Source organism: Ambystoma mexicanum, chromosome 6p (assembly GCF_040938575.1).
Source record: "Ambystoma mexicanum isolate Mex_15411 chromosome 6p, UKY_AmexF1_1, whole genome shotgun sequence".
NCBI classification, from domain to species: domain Eukaryota; kingdom Metazoa; phylum Chordata; class Amphibia; order Caudata; family Ambystomatidae; genus Ambystoma; species Ambystoma mexicanum.
In genome coordinates this window covers 1,262,656,260-1,262,674,320 of record NC_090935.1, presented here as the reverse complement: position 1 = coordinate 1,262,674,320, position 18,061 = coordinate 1,262,656,260, and the positions used below count along the sequence as shown (strand labels likewise).

General features: G+C 43.7%; 1 protein-coding gene across 1 annotated transcript in view; it reads right to left on the bottom strand.

The window, feature by feature from the left end:
- Positions 1-18,061, bottom strand: part of GLDC (glycine decarboxylase) — a 472,733-nt gene that overhangs the window by 225,268 nt on the left and 229,404 nt on the right. The window contains exons 6-7 of the mRNA XM_069625925.1: positions 11,054-11,201; positions 10,777-10,973 (exon numbers count right to left, since the gene is read on the bottom strand). Coding sequence (XP_069482026.1) covers positions 10,777-10,973; positions 11,054-11,201 — 345 coding nt within the window. The remainder of the gene's footprint in view (positions 1-10,776; positions 10,974-11,053; positions 11,202-18,061) is intronic.

Genomic DNA, 18,061 nt, shown 5'->3' with positions numbered 1-18,061 from the left:
AGTGGAACTGTGGTCTCGGGAGAGGTTGGCGGAAGCATGGTGCAACACAAGGTGTTGCGGCTGGGACATTGCAATGGTCCAAGTCACTACTTAAGGCTCCTATTAAAACTTTGTTTGCACAGGGACATGAATGGACAAATCCTCTGTATAGAATGGTGAATATGGTCATAAAAAGTAGAGGAATAGTAAACAGTTCCCGCTCACTTCGATCACTAAGAAAGAAGTGGCTTAGTTTTAGCTGCTGCGCCCCACTTAGCCACAGTTCAATAGTGGTTTGCCTAGGTTGCTTCAGATTTGCGGTGAAGGGGGGCAAGGGGGAAGGCACAGGACTGTTACTAATGCCATCAAAATAGGACTTGCATACACATGACTGGCGCATTTCAAGGCCACTTTCTAAGGCCGTATGTTTATACATTCTAAGGGCGCAGACTTGTGAGCTCAAATAAATGCAGCCAGCATATTTCACAATCCTAAAAAAACTTTAACACAAAGGCCTACACAAGTGGTATTACGAGTATCCATTCATTTATGCGTAGAAATAATGTGTATGAGAAGTATGTAACAGAGCAAGCCGCTGTCTGTTGGAAAGAGGCGCACTACAACCACGACTGTTGGCACCCAAGACCATCCGAGCAATACCCAGAATTTCCTGGACCTTCAAATAAGTCACCATAATATCAAGACTGAGCTTTGATAAAATGAGAAGAAAAAAAACGTTCCCATCAAACTGGATTCCACTCCATTTTGTCAACCAAAATATACTTATTCCCATGTACTCCAAAAATCATGAATGGGCACAGGTCAATGTTGGAATAAAGTAACAGTGAATATAGTCTAAGTGCCCCTAAGGGTAGGCTTGGTCTGAAAACGTTAAGTAAAGACCTCCCTCACCAATCAGAAGAAACGGGGAAGCCCTGGTACCCTGGATAACTTTAGCGGGCGAGCGGATCAATTCAACATGGAGCAATGCAATTGGGCTAGCATACATTGCTTGACATTTTAAAGCTCAAGCACCTCCAATATTTAGACCCATGAAATGGTAGGAAATATTTCAAAAGCAGCCCAGAACTGTTAGAGCCACAGAAAACCACCAGGATACAAAATAGTCTGCAGCAGATTGGTCAGTCCCATTTCCACCTTGTCTCTGCGACACATTAATACTTAGCTAATTTAAACAACTAGGACTTTAGCAAGGATTCCACTAGCACTATTATGGTGGAAAGCTTAATAAATAGTCGGGTGTTGCCAATATTCTGCTTCGTTAGAGGAATTTCACTAAAAACTTTTATTATCGTCTCAAAAGATGGGCCATAATAAAAGATTATATAATACATTACTCACCGTAATCATATTTCTGATGGTTGTATCTGCTTATTGCAACCTCATGTCAGAACAAAACAATCTGAGGGACCTTGTCGCATGAAGGACCATGGGTACAGTGGACGTCACACTAGGGATAGTATTACAGGCACGCCCGGTTGACTTCCCTTTTTTGAATTTATAAAACTAATACTCCACAGCTTCCACTAGATGTCGGTCTATGCATAGCATGTGATCTAAGCAGATTCCACAAGATCGATAGATAGATATATCTAACGCACAAAGTCAAACATTTCAAGCACTCGGAGGCATGGATTTTGTGAAATGAATGAGCCTCCTGTGCTTGTGTTAAGCTCTGCTCGCACAGCAATAATGAAGCAAAAGCCCCCGACTGGGAGCTTTTGCTTATTAAAGCCAGAGAGCAGAGAATACCATCAGGCTCCTTCCTGCCATGTGCTGCTGGAGATTGCTTTCTTCTTGCTTTCCCGGGCTTCCTAGAGCATGGGGGAGCCCGGGAAACTTAAACGAAAGTCTGGGCAATTATGAATACTTCACTGGCAGAGTATTCTTAATTGCTGTGACTTTAGTTTTCAGTTTCCCGTGCTCCGGAAACTAGAAAAGAAAGTCACAGCAATTATGAAAATTCTGCCGGTGGCTGGCAATTTATTTATAATTGCTGTGCCTTTCATTTTACATTTTCTGTGCTTCCCTGGACTTGCAGCACAGAAAACGTAAAAAATTAAAGTTAAGGCAATTATTGTGGCGTCCACCGCGCTTCTTGTTAAGCTCTGCTCTCTGGCAGCAGTAAGCAAAAGCTCACAGTAGGGAGCTTTTGCTTGATTGCCACGAGAAACTGGAGGCTGCTTCATTTCACAAAATGGATGCCCCATGTCAAAACAGTCTCATTTTCTCATAATGCTACATAGGAACGCTTTTTAAAAATTATTTTTATACATTTTTGATTATGGCCCATCTTTTGAGACGATAAAATTTGAGTGAACTTCCCCATTAAGGCAAGAACCTCTGGCACTGCTTGCCTTTCTTTTAGAATGATTTTAGCTTACCATATCAAAAAGGTCTGCTGTGCTGTAACAAAATGTTTTCTTTGTATTGACCAACAATTAAATACTGAACATCACTGGCACATCTATGCACCACTGAACCGTAAAGACTAGACAAGGTTACTTTTTTCCCCCCAGTCACCATGCAATTGACGTTTGAATCGTGGGGTGTAGAGAACCACTGTTGGCAGCGTTGCTGGATTTTGTTGTCATTTGTAAGACTGACGGGTTTCAAGTAAAAAAAAAATAAAACATTTTTAAAAAACCTCACAAGAGCAATGGTCCAGCTCGGACAGGTTTCTTCGCACCAGTCAGGATAGGAATGTTTACAAGAAAGGGTTACACATTTTCTAAATCAGACGACTAATCTATCAGCAACACTAGCCATGTGCTTCTGCCTTTTTTGGTGTCAGAGTGAGGGGGGGTGCAGCTAACTCCTGGAAACCAATAGAAGGTATTCTACATCTTGGTTACCTCCAACACATTTGGCGTGGAGCATACAATTGTTGGCCGAGTTTTAGCAGTTGGCCGAGTTTTAGCAGTTTATGCTTTATGTGCACCGCCTGCAGTTTTTTCACCCTCAGTGTGTTTGTATAACCCAGACATGGACCCTTCGCTCTCAGTTTCATTGAGGTAGCTGCAGTGATGGCACCCAACAGGCAGAACTACAAGTCTTGTTCAGAGGGGACTGGCTAGCATGGTGCTGGACTGTGTGAGTGGAATCAGACTGATCACAAATTATATTTTACTCTGTGAAAGGAACAGAGCTGAAAATGTGATTGGGACACTCCCAGTTGGGTCACAGGGCATGGAATGAAATGCTATAGCTTTTGTTCACTCTTTGCTGAAGGTTTCTCACATTGTGTATATAGGTTTGCATCCTGTACCTAATGAACTAACAGTCATTCAGAGCCGATGGAACAACACTTCCTGAAGAAACAATGAAATAGCAGCCCCCTCAAATACTGGCATTGATCGAACTCGACAAAGGGGCACTCAGGTGTGAAGAATGAGGTAGCTGGAAGCATGTTACATATTGAATCTGGGTACCCACACACCCCATATCGGTACCTTGGATGAGGAGCTTGGTCTTTTTAGACTAAAGACATCTACTCTTGCGGTTTGCCCAAAACAATGGTGTGTGATTGGTCTAATGTAGATGTCGGAACACGTAGTCTAAGATCAAACTTAACCTTTTATTCCTCAATTTTTTTTAAATGAAAGTGGGAGGTTACAAAAACTTTTCGCACTACTAGGGACGTCATTTCAACAAAATGCCATGGGTAGCAGAAGTGGCATCACACAACCCCCGACCTCTGATGACATCACAGAACAGGATGTCATTTGACTCCACCCCGAAGTGACATCACGGGAAGCGATGCAACACGACCCTTCACCCCTTGACAATGGCGTCACATAGCATTGTTCCCAAGTACACTACGAAAAATATGGTCACAATACCACAATGTGATATATATTTCATACAAGAATGGATCACCATATGCATCGTTAATATCAGCGTGTATAGGCCCATACTACCAAATTACTGTAAATGAAAGCAGACATCCAAGGCCAAATACAGCACTTACGTATAAGCGCTTTATAAGAACAAATATACATACAATAATCACCTAACCTGTGTTGGTACTCATTTATTGACCTCAGAATGGTGGAAAACTGAGTTAGTGTTTGAGAACAAACTAAAACCAGTGACTCGCCCCCTGAAGTGTAGAGGTGGTCCCAAATATAGCCTGTACTCCAGTCACCCATGTTGAAGTGCCAGGAACATTCACACCGACATATGTGACATATGATGAGCAAATAAACCAACAGAGAGCCACAGTAGGTCTCTGCCTAGGACCTTTCAGAAGAACAATACCTATTGAAGTACCAAGAACCAGACAACCATGGTCAGTAATGTACCCATTGAGAGAACCCTACCAGCAAATGAAACGAAATGAAGATTGTTTAAGTACTGTACAGGACAAACAAACAGAAAATCCTTAATGGAGGGTGAATGGTGACGTCACGAGGGCCCGGACTAACGTACAGATAGAGGACATGACGAACCAAGGATGACAAAGATGAAACGGCAGGAATAAAGATATCGTGAAACTAAAAGAAGAGAGCATTGTGAAATACGAGAGAACTTAAGCCAAAGCATGATGAAGATATTCAACCAGCTAACGCCTGTACATATGCTTGGAACCGCGAGAAGCTAAAGAAAACAGTGCGGCCTGCTATGCTAAGTAGAAAAATAGAGCGGCAAGCCACATTGTACATAATCTACCTCAAAACGAAGCACAATATAATAAGTGCTGGTCCACTTTGCATAAAAAGCAGAACCAAACCAGGTTATTACAGGCCAAAACGCAAGAAGTTTTATATTCTAGCATCAAGAGGAAAAGGCTGAATCGAAACTCGGCAGAGGCAGCTCGTGCCAGGGAAGCCGAGGTCACAGATAAAAGCTGTAGACATCATCTACTTTTAATTGAAGCCAAGAACAGAATATCCTGCCTCTGAAGAATCGAGATAAGAAAGCAAATGCAGGTGGCAGGGTGAAAGGAAAATCAAATGCACAAATGGAGAGAAACGAGGCAAATCCATGGTGTACTAGCACGTGACCAGCCGCGCGAAAGGAGGCACGGTTTCACACCTACACCTGGCACTGGCCCAGACAGATATCAAAACTTTTTCCAAACAGAAGATGCAGTTTCGGGGCCAACCACTGAACTAATTGACACACCGCCCATAAAGTGATGATTGATTGAAGGAAGGAAGGAAGGCAGGGTGAGCTAAGGGACGTCCTGCACCTGGTTGACCATTCTGCGTGCTGCTAGGCAAAGTGGAGAGTTATGCATGGGGTTGATGCCAACCCAATCACAGTGGACCAAATTATCTAGGGTCCTATAGTTAGTAGAACCAATGAGACATCGTACTTTGTGATTTTTACAGTAGTCATTTATAAAGGAAGGGCTTAGATGCCCACCTGACAGTATTTACCCAATCCCCTCACTCCGTTACCACATACAGATATAGCACCTATATTAAAGTTACCTTTTCCCCAACCAATAGAATTGCATGTTAACTTTTGAGTGTTACACGTCAGATTATGACGCGTTTTGAGTATAAAGGGAGGGAGTTGAAGCGAGACGGGCTGTCCCAATGCTGTCGATTTCCACGTTTCCCTGTTTTTTGTACTCGTCATTAAACGGACTCCCCTTTGCCAAACCATTGAGATATCCTTATTGATTGATGTTGGAGTAAGAGACCCTGCATCCCCAGCCATCTCGAGGTGCAGCTATCTCGTCTTAAAGTATTTCAGAGCAAACCCCGACTATGGGCCGGCCGGGGGTCTCAGTACAAGTGTGCCTGAAATAAAACTTTAAATGAGTCTACCAATTGATGTATAGAATTCCTGAAAGAAATGATTTGTTATTCCCATTCTCTTATTTAGCCTCACCGCTCAAAGTGTTACACTTGTGGAACCCCCAGTTTCCGTTTAAGAGGCCTGATCAAGAAAGCCACCCACTCCAGAGAGTCACATGGTGTTGGCCACAGCCCAGGAGCTTAAATTAGCAAGGGAGACCTCAGGCGTCGCAGCTGTGACCCCTGGCAACCCCCAAATGACGTCCCTGCACACTAACAATAAAATGTTTCATGCACATTACATCCATATCAATCATCGAACAACATTCATACTAGAAGAACTACACAAGAATCCCAAACACCAATTAAAATAGAACAACCCTCATTTCACCATGTTAATCCTTCCTATTGTAAGCTCAATGGATAGCCTAAAATGGAGGTGAGAGATCTTGTGTGCTATGTAAACAGAGCCAGAATTGCCTAGTTCGCAATGTATCCATGTCATGCCTAAAGGTACCGATGATTTCCTCAAGGTTTCTGCATACAGTTAATAAATTATGGGCATTCTCGATCATATGCAAGGATTTACAAAACCGGTAGTTTATTTCTGTAACATTCCTCGATCATAAGAAATGCAGACATTTTAGTTTTATCTGGGTATATGACCCATCATTTTGTTTTCTGGGAAATGTGAAAAGAAATGGGTGTTCCTGAATAGAAATTAAAAATTCTATTTTATACAGGACTATCCATACATGAACTAACAATCCAGGTTAATATTGAAGAAGTTTATTTATGTGATGCTTTCACAGGACTTTTCGGAATCATGTTTTTCCATGCAGTTCTGTTTTTGTCAGTGCTCGATGAGGGTAAACAGGTAACAAGGAGGGGACTTCCAAAAAATGGTCCTTTCCCTGCATTTGCATTCCATAACTAAGCCTCGAGAGGTAAGAGATTCCACCCAACCCAAACTCACCAACCGAACCACCATTAGCACATGGCCAACCTCACACTAAAAAAACTCAAACCTCAGTCACTCAACACTATTACCAGCAAAAATAAAGCATGCATTACAGCGACTACCCCCACCCCTACAAAAACTACCACACCTCCGATTAAAGTGGCCCTCATCAATGCACGTTCCATAATTGCTCATGCCACGGACATCGCAGACCTCATCATAACCGAAGACCTAGACTTCCTAGCCATAACAGAGTCCTGGCTCCATGCAGCCGCAGGCCCTGCCCTATCGCTAGCCATCCCCAATGACTATACCTTCATCCGAGCAGATAGAACTGAATCTAGAGGCAGAGGCCTGGCCGTCATCGCCAAAACCTACCTCAACATCAGACTAGACTCCGCTACACACCTTCCATCATGCGAAGCACTCACAGCCAAGCTACCCACTGCTAACTCGCAAACAATATCCATTCACCTACTTTATAGACCGCCTGGACCCCTGGGATCCTTCGAGGAAGACCTCAGTGCTATCCTCACCGATAACCTAAAAAAATCCTCGCAATGCCTCCTCCTAGGAGATTTTAACCTAGGCTACAAAGACCCCAAAGACCACCAGGCCACCCTCATTAACACCTTGTCCGAACTAGGTTTCACACAAAAAGTATCCAGCCCTACCCACAACAAAGGAATAACCCTCGACTGGGTAGCAGACCATAACTGCGCTGCACTCATCACCAATAACTCACCTCAATCTTGGTCTGACCATCACCTCCTCTCCTTCTCGCTTGAAGCCTCAAGCCCCATAACCAACTTAACATTAGCCGAAGCCATCCCCACGAGAAGCAAGAAAAATATCACAGCGGAAAAACTGATCCCACTCATCCTCCCCACGCTCAACCGACTCCCTGCTTCCAACCCTTATGACCTCGTAGAAGGATACAATAATCCCATGCGCACAGCCTTAGACTCCATCGCACCCCTTAAGCTCAGAAAAAGCAAACCTAAAAAGCACCTTAACCAATGGTTCTCCAGCCACCTTAAAAGCGCTTTGACTAGAAAAAAGTAAAATGGAACAAATCTGGAGACAGTCTCCCACTGACCACAACAAGTTATTACTAAACAAAATCAAGGCCAATTACAAAAAAGAAATTATAGCTGCCAAACAAGAATCCTATAACCAGAGGATCGCACATTCCAACTCTAGTACCAAAGAATTGTTTACAATTATCAAAGAATTGGAAACACCAGTACCTGTCCCAGATACTTGCGTGAAGAACAAACAATGGTGCACTAGTGTCCAAAATGCACTAAACAACAAAGTCCTAGGCCTTCAAACCAAAATTAAAAATAAGAAAGATTCCCTCTCCAAATCAACCAACCCCAGTAATACCCCCCCAGTACTCAACCCACACAACAGTACTTGCATTAGCTTCTCCAAAGTCACTACCCTAGAAGTGGAAAAAATCATTCTTAGCCTCAAACCTTCCAGCTGTAAAGGCGACCTCTGTCCCCCACAAATCATTAAAGATGCGGCAAGAGACCTATCGCCATTCATCACCAGACTCATCAACGCCTCAGGAACAGTCCCCAGCAACCTCAAAGAGTCCTGGGTCCTCCCCCTCCTTAAAAAACCTTCCCTTGACCCCTCTATCCGACCAACTACAGACCCATTACCACCGTCTCCCTCCTGCTTAAGATACTAGACAAGACAGCATACCAACAAATCCAAAAACACCTGGAAACTAACCACCTCCTAGGTACGCGACAATCAGGCTTTAGACCCCTACACGGGACTGAAACAGCCCTCATTGATCTGAAAGCCCAGATAGACACTATCAGAGACAACGGTAAAACTGCACTACTTCTCTTACTAGACCTCTCCGCGGCGTTCGACCTAGTTGACCACAAAATCCTTTGCAATCATCTAGATTCAGCCACGCACTTCTCCCAAGAAGCCATCAGATGGATCGAGTCATTCCTCAGCAACAGATCCATGCGTGTCTTCACCACTGCCGCTGCCGACCCCATCCCCATCACATGCGGAGTCCCTCAGGGCTCCTGCATCTCCCCTACTCTGTACAACGTGTTCACGAAGCCCCTGTTTGATGATCTAGATGGCCTGGGTATCACCTATACTAATTACGCTGATGATACACAGATCCTCATCCCGCTGACGGGAGACTACAACCAGGATTTGGCCTTGGTGAACAAGGTGTACCTCATCATCCAGGCATGGATGGCTTCGCACAGTCTATGCCTGAATGACGACAAGACGGAACTCCTCATCCTTGGGTCCTCTACAAACATAACCAAATTAGACCAAAAACTATACCAACTTCATCATAGACGGAAACCCGATCAAGGTTGCCAGAGAAGTGAAAACTCTAGGAATATACCTCGACTCCGCCCTTACCTTCCATATACAGGTTACAGGTTAGTTCCATGGCATCTTCCACCGCCTACACATGTAAGCTTATAAGAGCTGCCAAACCCTTCCTATCTCCCCAGAGTTGCATTACACTAGCCAGAACCTTGGTATTATCCAAACTGGATTACTGTAATGCCCTCTACGTCGGAGCCAGCAAGCAAATCACACACAAAATTCAGACGCTCCAAAACAACCCTCTCAGAGCTGCGCTTAACATCCCCAAGAGAGCCCACATCTCCAACATCCGGAAATCCCATAACTGGCTCAACACCTCAGACAAAATCTTGCTCAAAGTAGCATCGCTAAAGCACAAATGTCTGAACAACGCTGCCCCATGCTACCTTGCAGACAGAATATGCAAATACACCCCCAACAGACCCACCAGAACCTCTAACGCAAACCTACTCATAGTCCCTAGGTACAAACGCACCAAAATGGGCAGCAACAGCTTCCAGGTGAAGGCATCCCAACTTTGGAACGCCCTACCACCATCCCTTAGGTCATCTCAAACCTTTACTCACTTCAGACGCAATTATATCCAATGGATAAAGAACAAAGAGCTCTAATTCGTCTAACCCAACACCACACGGCCGCCAACCTAGAACGAATGCTCATCTGCAAACTCCCTAATATATCTGCAATGTAGGTATATGATATGCATAAGCTTCCTCATTGTAACACTGTAAGTGATATGTATAAGATATGTATAAGCAACCTGTAACCAAGCTTTGAATAATCTGCTGCTCATGCGCCCTCATACTCTCGGGTCTGGCGCGCAATACAAATGAATAAACTAAACCAAAACACGTCCCTCCTCTAGCAGCTACCTCACGCCTACCACCTTTTAATTGCAATAAGTTCCTGTTTAACACAGAATGCCTGTGCATCCTTCTGTGAAATGAAAGTCTTTTCCCCCCTTGGTGTGGAATGACCCACGCTTCTATTAAAACATTAAAAAAAAAAATATTCCTGAATACAAATTAAAATACTAGATTATACAGGATTAATCATCAATTGGGGTTTAGGAAGCTATGGGTCCTGTGCCCTGCAACACCTCCATCGCAAAGGCTTTCATCCCAGCACACTGGGGGTTAGGTTTGGGGAGGCGCGAGTGTGCAAGCACAACAACAGGTTGCCAAGTGCATTTGTCAAACATTAACGTCAGCAATGCTCGTCTCAAGCCGGGTAATATTGCCACTGAAGGGGAGCAAGACAGTAGAAGGAGCTGCTGAAGGACTTGGTGACTGGGCACCTGCGAGTGAAAATCTATACCTTCCCACTAGACCCATGGGTTTAACAACTCTGCACCCCCAGCCTGTGTAACCTTCCAACAGCACACATACAATTCTATCCTTCCAATTGCATTCATATGAATGTATTGGATGACTGTACCCCATTAATGTAGGGAGCTCCGTTGCTTCACAGATTGGTTTGTGCCAATCACCAACCAAAAGATCAATAGCTACATTGATGAAGCTTGATGGGGTATCATTGTGTTGCTGTGCAAGTGAAGGCAATACAGAGACTCTATGGAGAACATGTTTAACACCTGATATAAATGATACCCTAAATGAATGCAAAAAAACACCAGAAGAATAACATTTGCTGCAACAACTTCTAAACAAGTTGACGGCTTACCTAGTAACTCCCACCATTCTCCCGGGCATCATCCTCACTAGACCTTCTCGGACAGCAAAGAAGGCAGCGTGCGGCCCTCCATAGCCGAGTGGTACCCCAAACCTCTGGGAATTACCAAAGGCAACATCCACACCAAATTCACCAGGAGGCCTCAAAAGACACAGAGCCAACAGGTCAGTGGCACAGCAGGCCAGTGTCTGAGGAAACAGAAGGAAGTTGGTCAGCTTTCAGAAGGAAAAATCGTATAGTTAAATGAACTGTAATGAACCACTCCTACCCCATTTTGGTGAGCTCGGTCAACAAGCTCAGTGAAGTCCTCTACATTCCCTTCTGTATCGGGATACTGAAACAGCACCCCGCTGACATCTTTACCACTGAAATCCATCTCGTGGGGCAGCTTGAGTTCGATTGTGACACCAATGTAACTGGAAAGCAAAAAACAGGCAGTTAAATTTGTTTTTCAAAACCATTTTGAAGCACAAAACTTGCCTATCGCATGGATTCTCGCATCAGTTTACAATGCATCTATCAAGGGTCATAAGATCTCTGCAGCACGATTCAAATGAAGCGTGTCCCTGTAAGTGCCACACAACCTGGGACAGGGAAACTTCATTTTGCTGCACACATGAGGCGGCACCCGTACTTCTCCAACCAGTTCCCCCACCATCACCAGAGCATCACACTGCAAAGAGGGATTTGAAGACTTCACTCCCAACCCACCTCCTCCAACTTCCATCCCTCGCCCAACACCCCAAACACATTTAGAACAAAATATATTTTATTTGCAATAAAGGAAGGGTTCCCCAAATCTCACCTGCCAGTGAAAAGGAGGCAAAGCTAAATGTATTTAGTAGCGTCCAGATTTTCGTGGATGTTTCACAGGCACCTTTTACAATGACTAACCAAGTCACAAAGTCAGCACTATCCCAAACAATAATAGGCACCCAGTTTTTAGGGAGTTGTAGCTTTCCATAATCTGCAAATGTTTGTGGCATATTCTGGCAACACCTGGGAAGGATGATGGTTGCTCCTGCCATGTGGCCCTCTGGCCAAAGCAGTCAAAGTTCATTTGGCAGTTAATCAATGGCCATTAGGCTTTCCACGCGTACCAGGGGTTAATGTCTCCGCTTGACACAAACAGCCCCCAGATCAGACTGGCGCAGACATTAGTGAAAAAGTGCTTGCAGTTGCCAACGAAGATTATAATTTAATTTTAATCAATTGGTTAACACGCTTAATACCACAGACCAGTTTCTAAGTGCAAGACTGGGATTCAAACCCGTGTTATGCATTGTCTTGCTTCCAAGAGGTCGTTTCAGAGTTCCTTTCTCCCGAAGTCGGTTCATGTTCACACCCAGCCTTTTTTCAGCAATGCTAGTGCTTCCCCAGGATCCCAGCAGATGTAGGATTTACCATTTCGGGACACCCAATCTTCCAGGAACGGATTCCTGCCCTTGCCTTTAAGTTTACAAAGCTCTGCTTCCAGATGTGTAACTAATATTGCAATAATTGGAAACCCTTGCTCTTCTAATTCACTCCTTCTCTTCTGTGGAGCCTTACTGTCCAGTTTTAACCTTAAATAGTCTTTCTTTATCTACAGTCTTCCCTCACACTCCCTCCTGGCCCAACTGCAGTAGCATTTCTTCATAAAGAAGACCAATGACTTCTTAACTAGAAGAAGTTGTCCAGCAAACTGTATGGCCATAAGCCCTCCAGGACACCTTAAATTCCATCATGAACCCAATTACCCAAACCGCATGCCCACATTTAGTTTTCCAATCCCTCACGTTTGGCTCCAGACTATTTTGCTCTTCCAACCCCAATAATGAAATTTGCAGATGAACCAAGTTCCCATCAACATCAGTCTCCAGTTTCTGGTCTTTCTATCCAACTATATCTTGGGAACGGTCATTTCCAACCACGGCAACATTTCCACTGGAGCTGACTTTGAGGGTGAAGGGACCTTGGGGAATCTTGATCTCAAAGCTTCCTCTCTATGCCCCTTGCTTCTGGCCGAAAATAAGTCTGATCGTCCCTTTTCCTTGGGTTTTTCTTGGATCCTGGTGCCCATGTAATTTCAGAAGAGGAATTTAATGAGTAAATCCTGAAGCGGCTGATCCAGTGTCTGTCACACAAGTCTTTCAAATTGTAGTCCAATTTAAGTCTACTATTTTTCCTGCAGTCAGCCACAGATGGAGAGAAGTAACTGACAGCAGCTCAAGCAATGCTATGATCAACATGGCACTCGATGCAGTGGAGTGAAGGGCCGGGGTTAAGTACCTCCACCAGCTGCTTCGTTTTTCTCATTTATTGCCCACCAATGGAAATGCTCTACTGCTCTGCATCCTTCTCACTACCAGGGCACAAGCTATACGGGATCCACTAGGAATAGCCATCTTGCTTTGCTAGCATGCCACAAAAAAAATGTTACATTTCATAATGAAGTTTTCAATACATTATGAAATAAGTGCAAACACATTAACGTGGGAAACTTCAATACAAAGAATATACCAACGTTCTATTCACATTACACGATGCTGCAGATCTCTCTGGAAGTCTCCACAATCCTGTTCATATGGTAGGCGAGAGTACAGATGAGGTTTGAGAATCTGGTAAATGGCATAAAAACAAAAACACATGGGGGAACTCTTTGCAGGCCCAAACCATAGATCTTGGGCCCCAATGAAGGTTTGTGGGTCCTCTAGAAAAAGAAAAAATCAACTTGAGCAAATCAGGATGTGAAAAAAATAAAAAATAAAAAAAAAAACTGTATTCTAGACCACCTAATAGCCTGTAGAACCTATTATAGGATTATGGATACTGTAGAACATCCTTAACATTTGATAAGATATGCTGCCAACACCAGTCTTCATTAGCATTCTTCCAAACGTATCTGGTACCTACCATTCCCTGAGTATCTCAGTAGGCCCCTTAAACTGCAACAAGTTAGTTAATTGTCTCACCTGGCCATTTTAATGCCAACCCAAAACCATAAGTGATGTGGATACTTTGTTAATGTTTCTAACATTAGTTATATACATGATCAGAACAATGGTGGTTGAATGCTATAAAGAAACAAGAGACTGTTCACTCTCGTGGAGAGAACAATGGGGTTTTATTTCTTGCCCTGGTCAACATTGGTTACTTTGGGTGACAGTTCCTCTGCCGGGTCGGAGTTCCAGAAAATAAACTTTCTTTGCACGTTATATGCAATATTCACTGGATAAAGTAGAGCTGCCTTAATTCTTTCACCAAGTAAGTCTCTCAAGCAAGTTCAAAATGTCTTTTTTCGCAGTGGACTGAGCTATATCTGGGAATACAAGCACCTTATGTTGTTGGTAGACCTCGCCACATTTCTTGTTGGCCGCCTTCAGTATTTTCTTGATGACAAGTGTCGGACCCCTTCCAATACCCTGCATTTTGTTGCATACCTGGATTCTGATGCGGTTGCACTGATCTATGAATATAGGAGCTTCCACCAAGTTAAATTAAAGTCCAGAATTTCTGTAAGCCAATTGGAGACAAAAGCAGTCTGGTTCTCACCTTATGTCATTGCAGGGATGCCAAGAATATATGCGTTTGCTCAGACCACAATTTCTAGATATTCAAACCCGTTTTCCCAGGCTCTTTTCCCAAAAATCACGTCTTCTGTCTCTTTGCTCATTCACTTCAAAATCAGGGCCAACTGAACACACTGGAGGTCTAGCTCTAATGTCTTCTGCTCCAAGGTGAAGGTCGACTGTAGTTGGGCCACCTTTTCATTCATTTTGATCAAACATGCTTGGCAGACACGACACTGATTTTTCAATATGCCACAATGCCAATGAAGATGGTCTGAATGACTTGCAGCTTGTCAAGCCCTGCCCGTTTGTCGTGCATTGTGTGGTGGATCAGAATAAGGACGTGGAGACACTGGACAATTTTACCTCGTCTTTATTAAAAAGGCAGCCCATCTTTCCCCATCGCTATAGAGTATTCCCTACCTACTTTACTAAGGGTGCTAGTCAGTTGTGAGTCAATGTCCAAAGGAATAAGTCCACTGTGCAAAACTAACCTACCAACCCTACCACTAGTTTAATCAACTAAGGTCAGGAGAACGACTCCCTTCTCTTGATGGTTGTGCTTTTACACCTTCCCTTATTTTAGAGTCTTGGTTATACCATTTTCAAATAGGCTCTTGTTATCCTTTGTATCTGCTCCCATAGTTCCCTTATGGGACTGATGGTTTTTCTCGCCTCTTGTTGGGGTTTTCTTTCCCCTCGTTTGAATCCTTCGTTCTAGGATACAGGGTTCTGAATATTCTTATCCAATGCCTTCTTCTCGGGGGTTTTTGTTTTCCGGATAATGATCATTCAGCTTTTTCTCATATAGACTGTCTTGTACAATGTTTATCCTCGGAACTGCACCCATTTTTACTTTAGTTGTCGCTCTATACTTTTAGGCGGTCTTGCAAAAGGGTTTACTTTCCCGACCCCCCCCCCCACCGACAAGGTGACGCTATTCCATTTCTATTTCTCTCACTCTTTGGGATTTCTATGCTCGTCCATCACATTGGCAGTTCAACTTTATCAACTTGGTTTTCCCGGTTTAGCCATTGGTACTGGGAGGAGTTTCAGGTGGTGTCAGCATAGTTAAATGGGCAGCCTGCCCACCACTACTTTCCTGGTCATGCCACCACTGAGCTTTCCGCTCAAGCTGTCTCTGCTTCGTATACGTCAGGCTTCCTGTGCCTTTTGCTTGAAGCAGTTCTGAATTTCACAGGCTTTGCACCGTGCTTCCATAAGGGGTCCGCCTTCCTCTCACATGTTCTCTCTCCCTTTGCGTGTCCTCTCTTCAATGTACTCATACCAGTCAACTGGAGACTTGGATTTAAGAGGGACAACTTCTATTTTTCTAGTAATGACACATCTTTACTTTGTCTTCATTCTGGCCATGGAACTTGCAATTATTTTGTATACTGGCTAGTCCCATGTATGTCAGGTGTAGGGCTTCAGGGAGTTACTCACGGGAACAGGAGTCCTTGTCCCCAAAGGGGTAGTCTGTTCCAGTTAAGTACCACTTGCCTTGACCCCTAGGTAGTGTGTTGCATAGCGGGCTCACCTCCCTAGCGTCACAGGCAAGGGTTCCCTCCCTCCATCACATTTGCCATTTTTAAAAGTCCCAAAGTCATAGTTTTGTGCTTTTGTTGCCTTTTACCTGTTGCCATTTTTATTCTTTTCAATCTCGTTTGGCTGTGTGTGATCTCTTAATTATACTAGCTACAAGCAAAGTGGGATACAATTACCCATAGCTAGATGTGGCCTCCTACTTGTGGACTTCAACGCCGAAGCACAAGTAAAGTGTTGCTCACAACAAAGATGACCACCATATGATAGCCAATGAAATCACTCCACTAGTAATGCTCAAATTGAGCTTCCTGGTACACACTCTTCCTATCTCACCGCCACGCTCCCAGTACAGCTACCACGTAGAGCAATCTGAATCCCGGATCCATTCCATGGCGTCCAAGTGTAGGTCTTTAAATACAGAGGCAATCCTCCACTCCGCATCTCCTTGCTTCCACGTCTGCTTTTCCCTTTTTCTGACACATCGTGCTCCTCCTGCCGATTCGAGAGAGCAGGTACATTCACACCTCAGTCTTTTATAGCCAGCCCCTCCACCTCGCGCACAGCAGCGATCCTGGTCTAAAGTCTTCAAAGTGGCATTTTCCGACAAAGAAACACCCGCTTCAATTTGAGGTTTAAAGCAGAAACACCTGCTTCAATTTGAGGGTTTAAAGCGCTGTTTGTTCGTTACTCTTTTTGGAGCTCAGATCGCATGTGGCAAGCTTAGCAGGGCACCAAGCCATGCCACCTCATGAATATCTCTTGTTTTTTAAAATGTTATGTCCCCCCCTACCAAGCAAACTATCATGTAATGGATTATCCAAGTAAATATGCCACCCCAATAAGTAGAACCCTCTTTCTGACCTCCCACCATTTACCAACTGAACCCATCTGATTGCAAAAATGCATAGCTGCTCTGTGCAAAGCCTCTCATTTATGCTCGACCGTATAACGAGATTCCACTCTTGCAGGGCAATTAATTATCAGGTTATAGTTTTGGAGTATTTTTAATAATGACTTGTGGTTTGCCATCTTTTCATTTAAATGTAAAGAATTACAAAAACATGCAGGTAGAGTAGTGATCTTCAAACTGTCGGGCTGGTCCCCCTTGGGGGTCCGAAGGATGTCTGGGGGCGCAAGGCTCTTCAAAAAGGAACATGGTGACTGCTTTTAACTGAAAATATAAGTAGCTATGGCATCCGGGGTGGGGTTTAGCAACACTATTTTTGCTCAAGGAGTCTCGGCAACAATTCTTTACTCAAGGAGTGGGGGGGGGCGAGCTTTTAATAAAGTTTGAATACCACCGAGTTAGAGGAATCATTTTTCTCACACAACTTTCAAATAGAACAGACATCATTCAATCACAATAGGGATAAAATTCACATTTTTATTTTCTCATTAAAGAGAAAATTACACAAATTGAGTCTTTTGCTACATCAGATGATATGCGCAGATCTTAGCCAGCTAACAAAGTAATTCCAAAGTATAAATAAAAAAAATTCCAGACTTATTTTTACTGGCCAGTAAATCTCAACTTTGGTTACATTTGAAGGTAATGCCAAGACTGCAAGGAGGCTAGAACACTTGAGGCAGGTGTGCGTTTTTCTTTTGTCCCTGTATAAGCATCTGTTGGATGGACCTGGACATGGATTTGCTGGGAAATTGCATCAAAATGAGGTTAGAGAACAGGGATGGGTGAAATGTCTCTAGAGTGGAATTGGCAAATCCCGACTAGAATACTGCTGCAGAGCAACATTCCTGCGCAATCCATTGCTGGGTACTGAAGAAATCTACAGATAGTTTTTTTGAAGGTTTTTCTCCCTGGTTGTGTGCAATTTTTCACCAGTTACGAGGTTTGAAATGTTCCTACGATCTTAAAGACAAATGCCAGCTATTTCAACCAATGAGTTTCCCTGGACACTAGGGTCTAACTGGCCAGAACAAACGCTGCCCAACACCCATCTCCCTGTGCCCAACACAAAGAATGTTAGAGGGGCAGAGGTTTCTTCCAATTCTACAATTTCGTCCATCCAAATTATAGAGGCTTCAGGCGTCCCACACCTCGCCCCCGCATTTACAAGGGGGTAATCTCACCACGGTGAAAGATGTCCTAAACTACCATGCATGCTTCAAAAAAAAAAAAAATTGCCTTCAAACGAATGGAGAAAATATCAATAGCA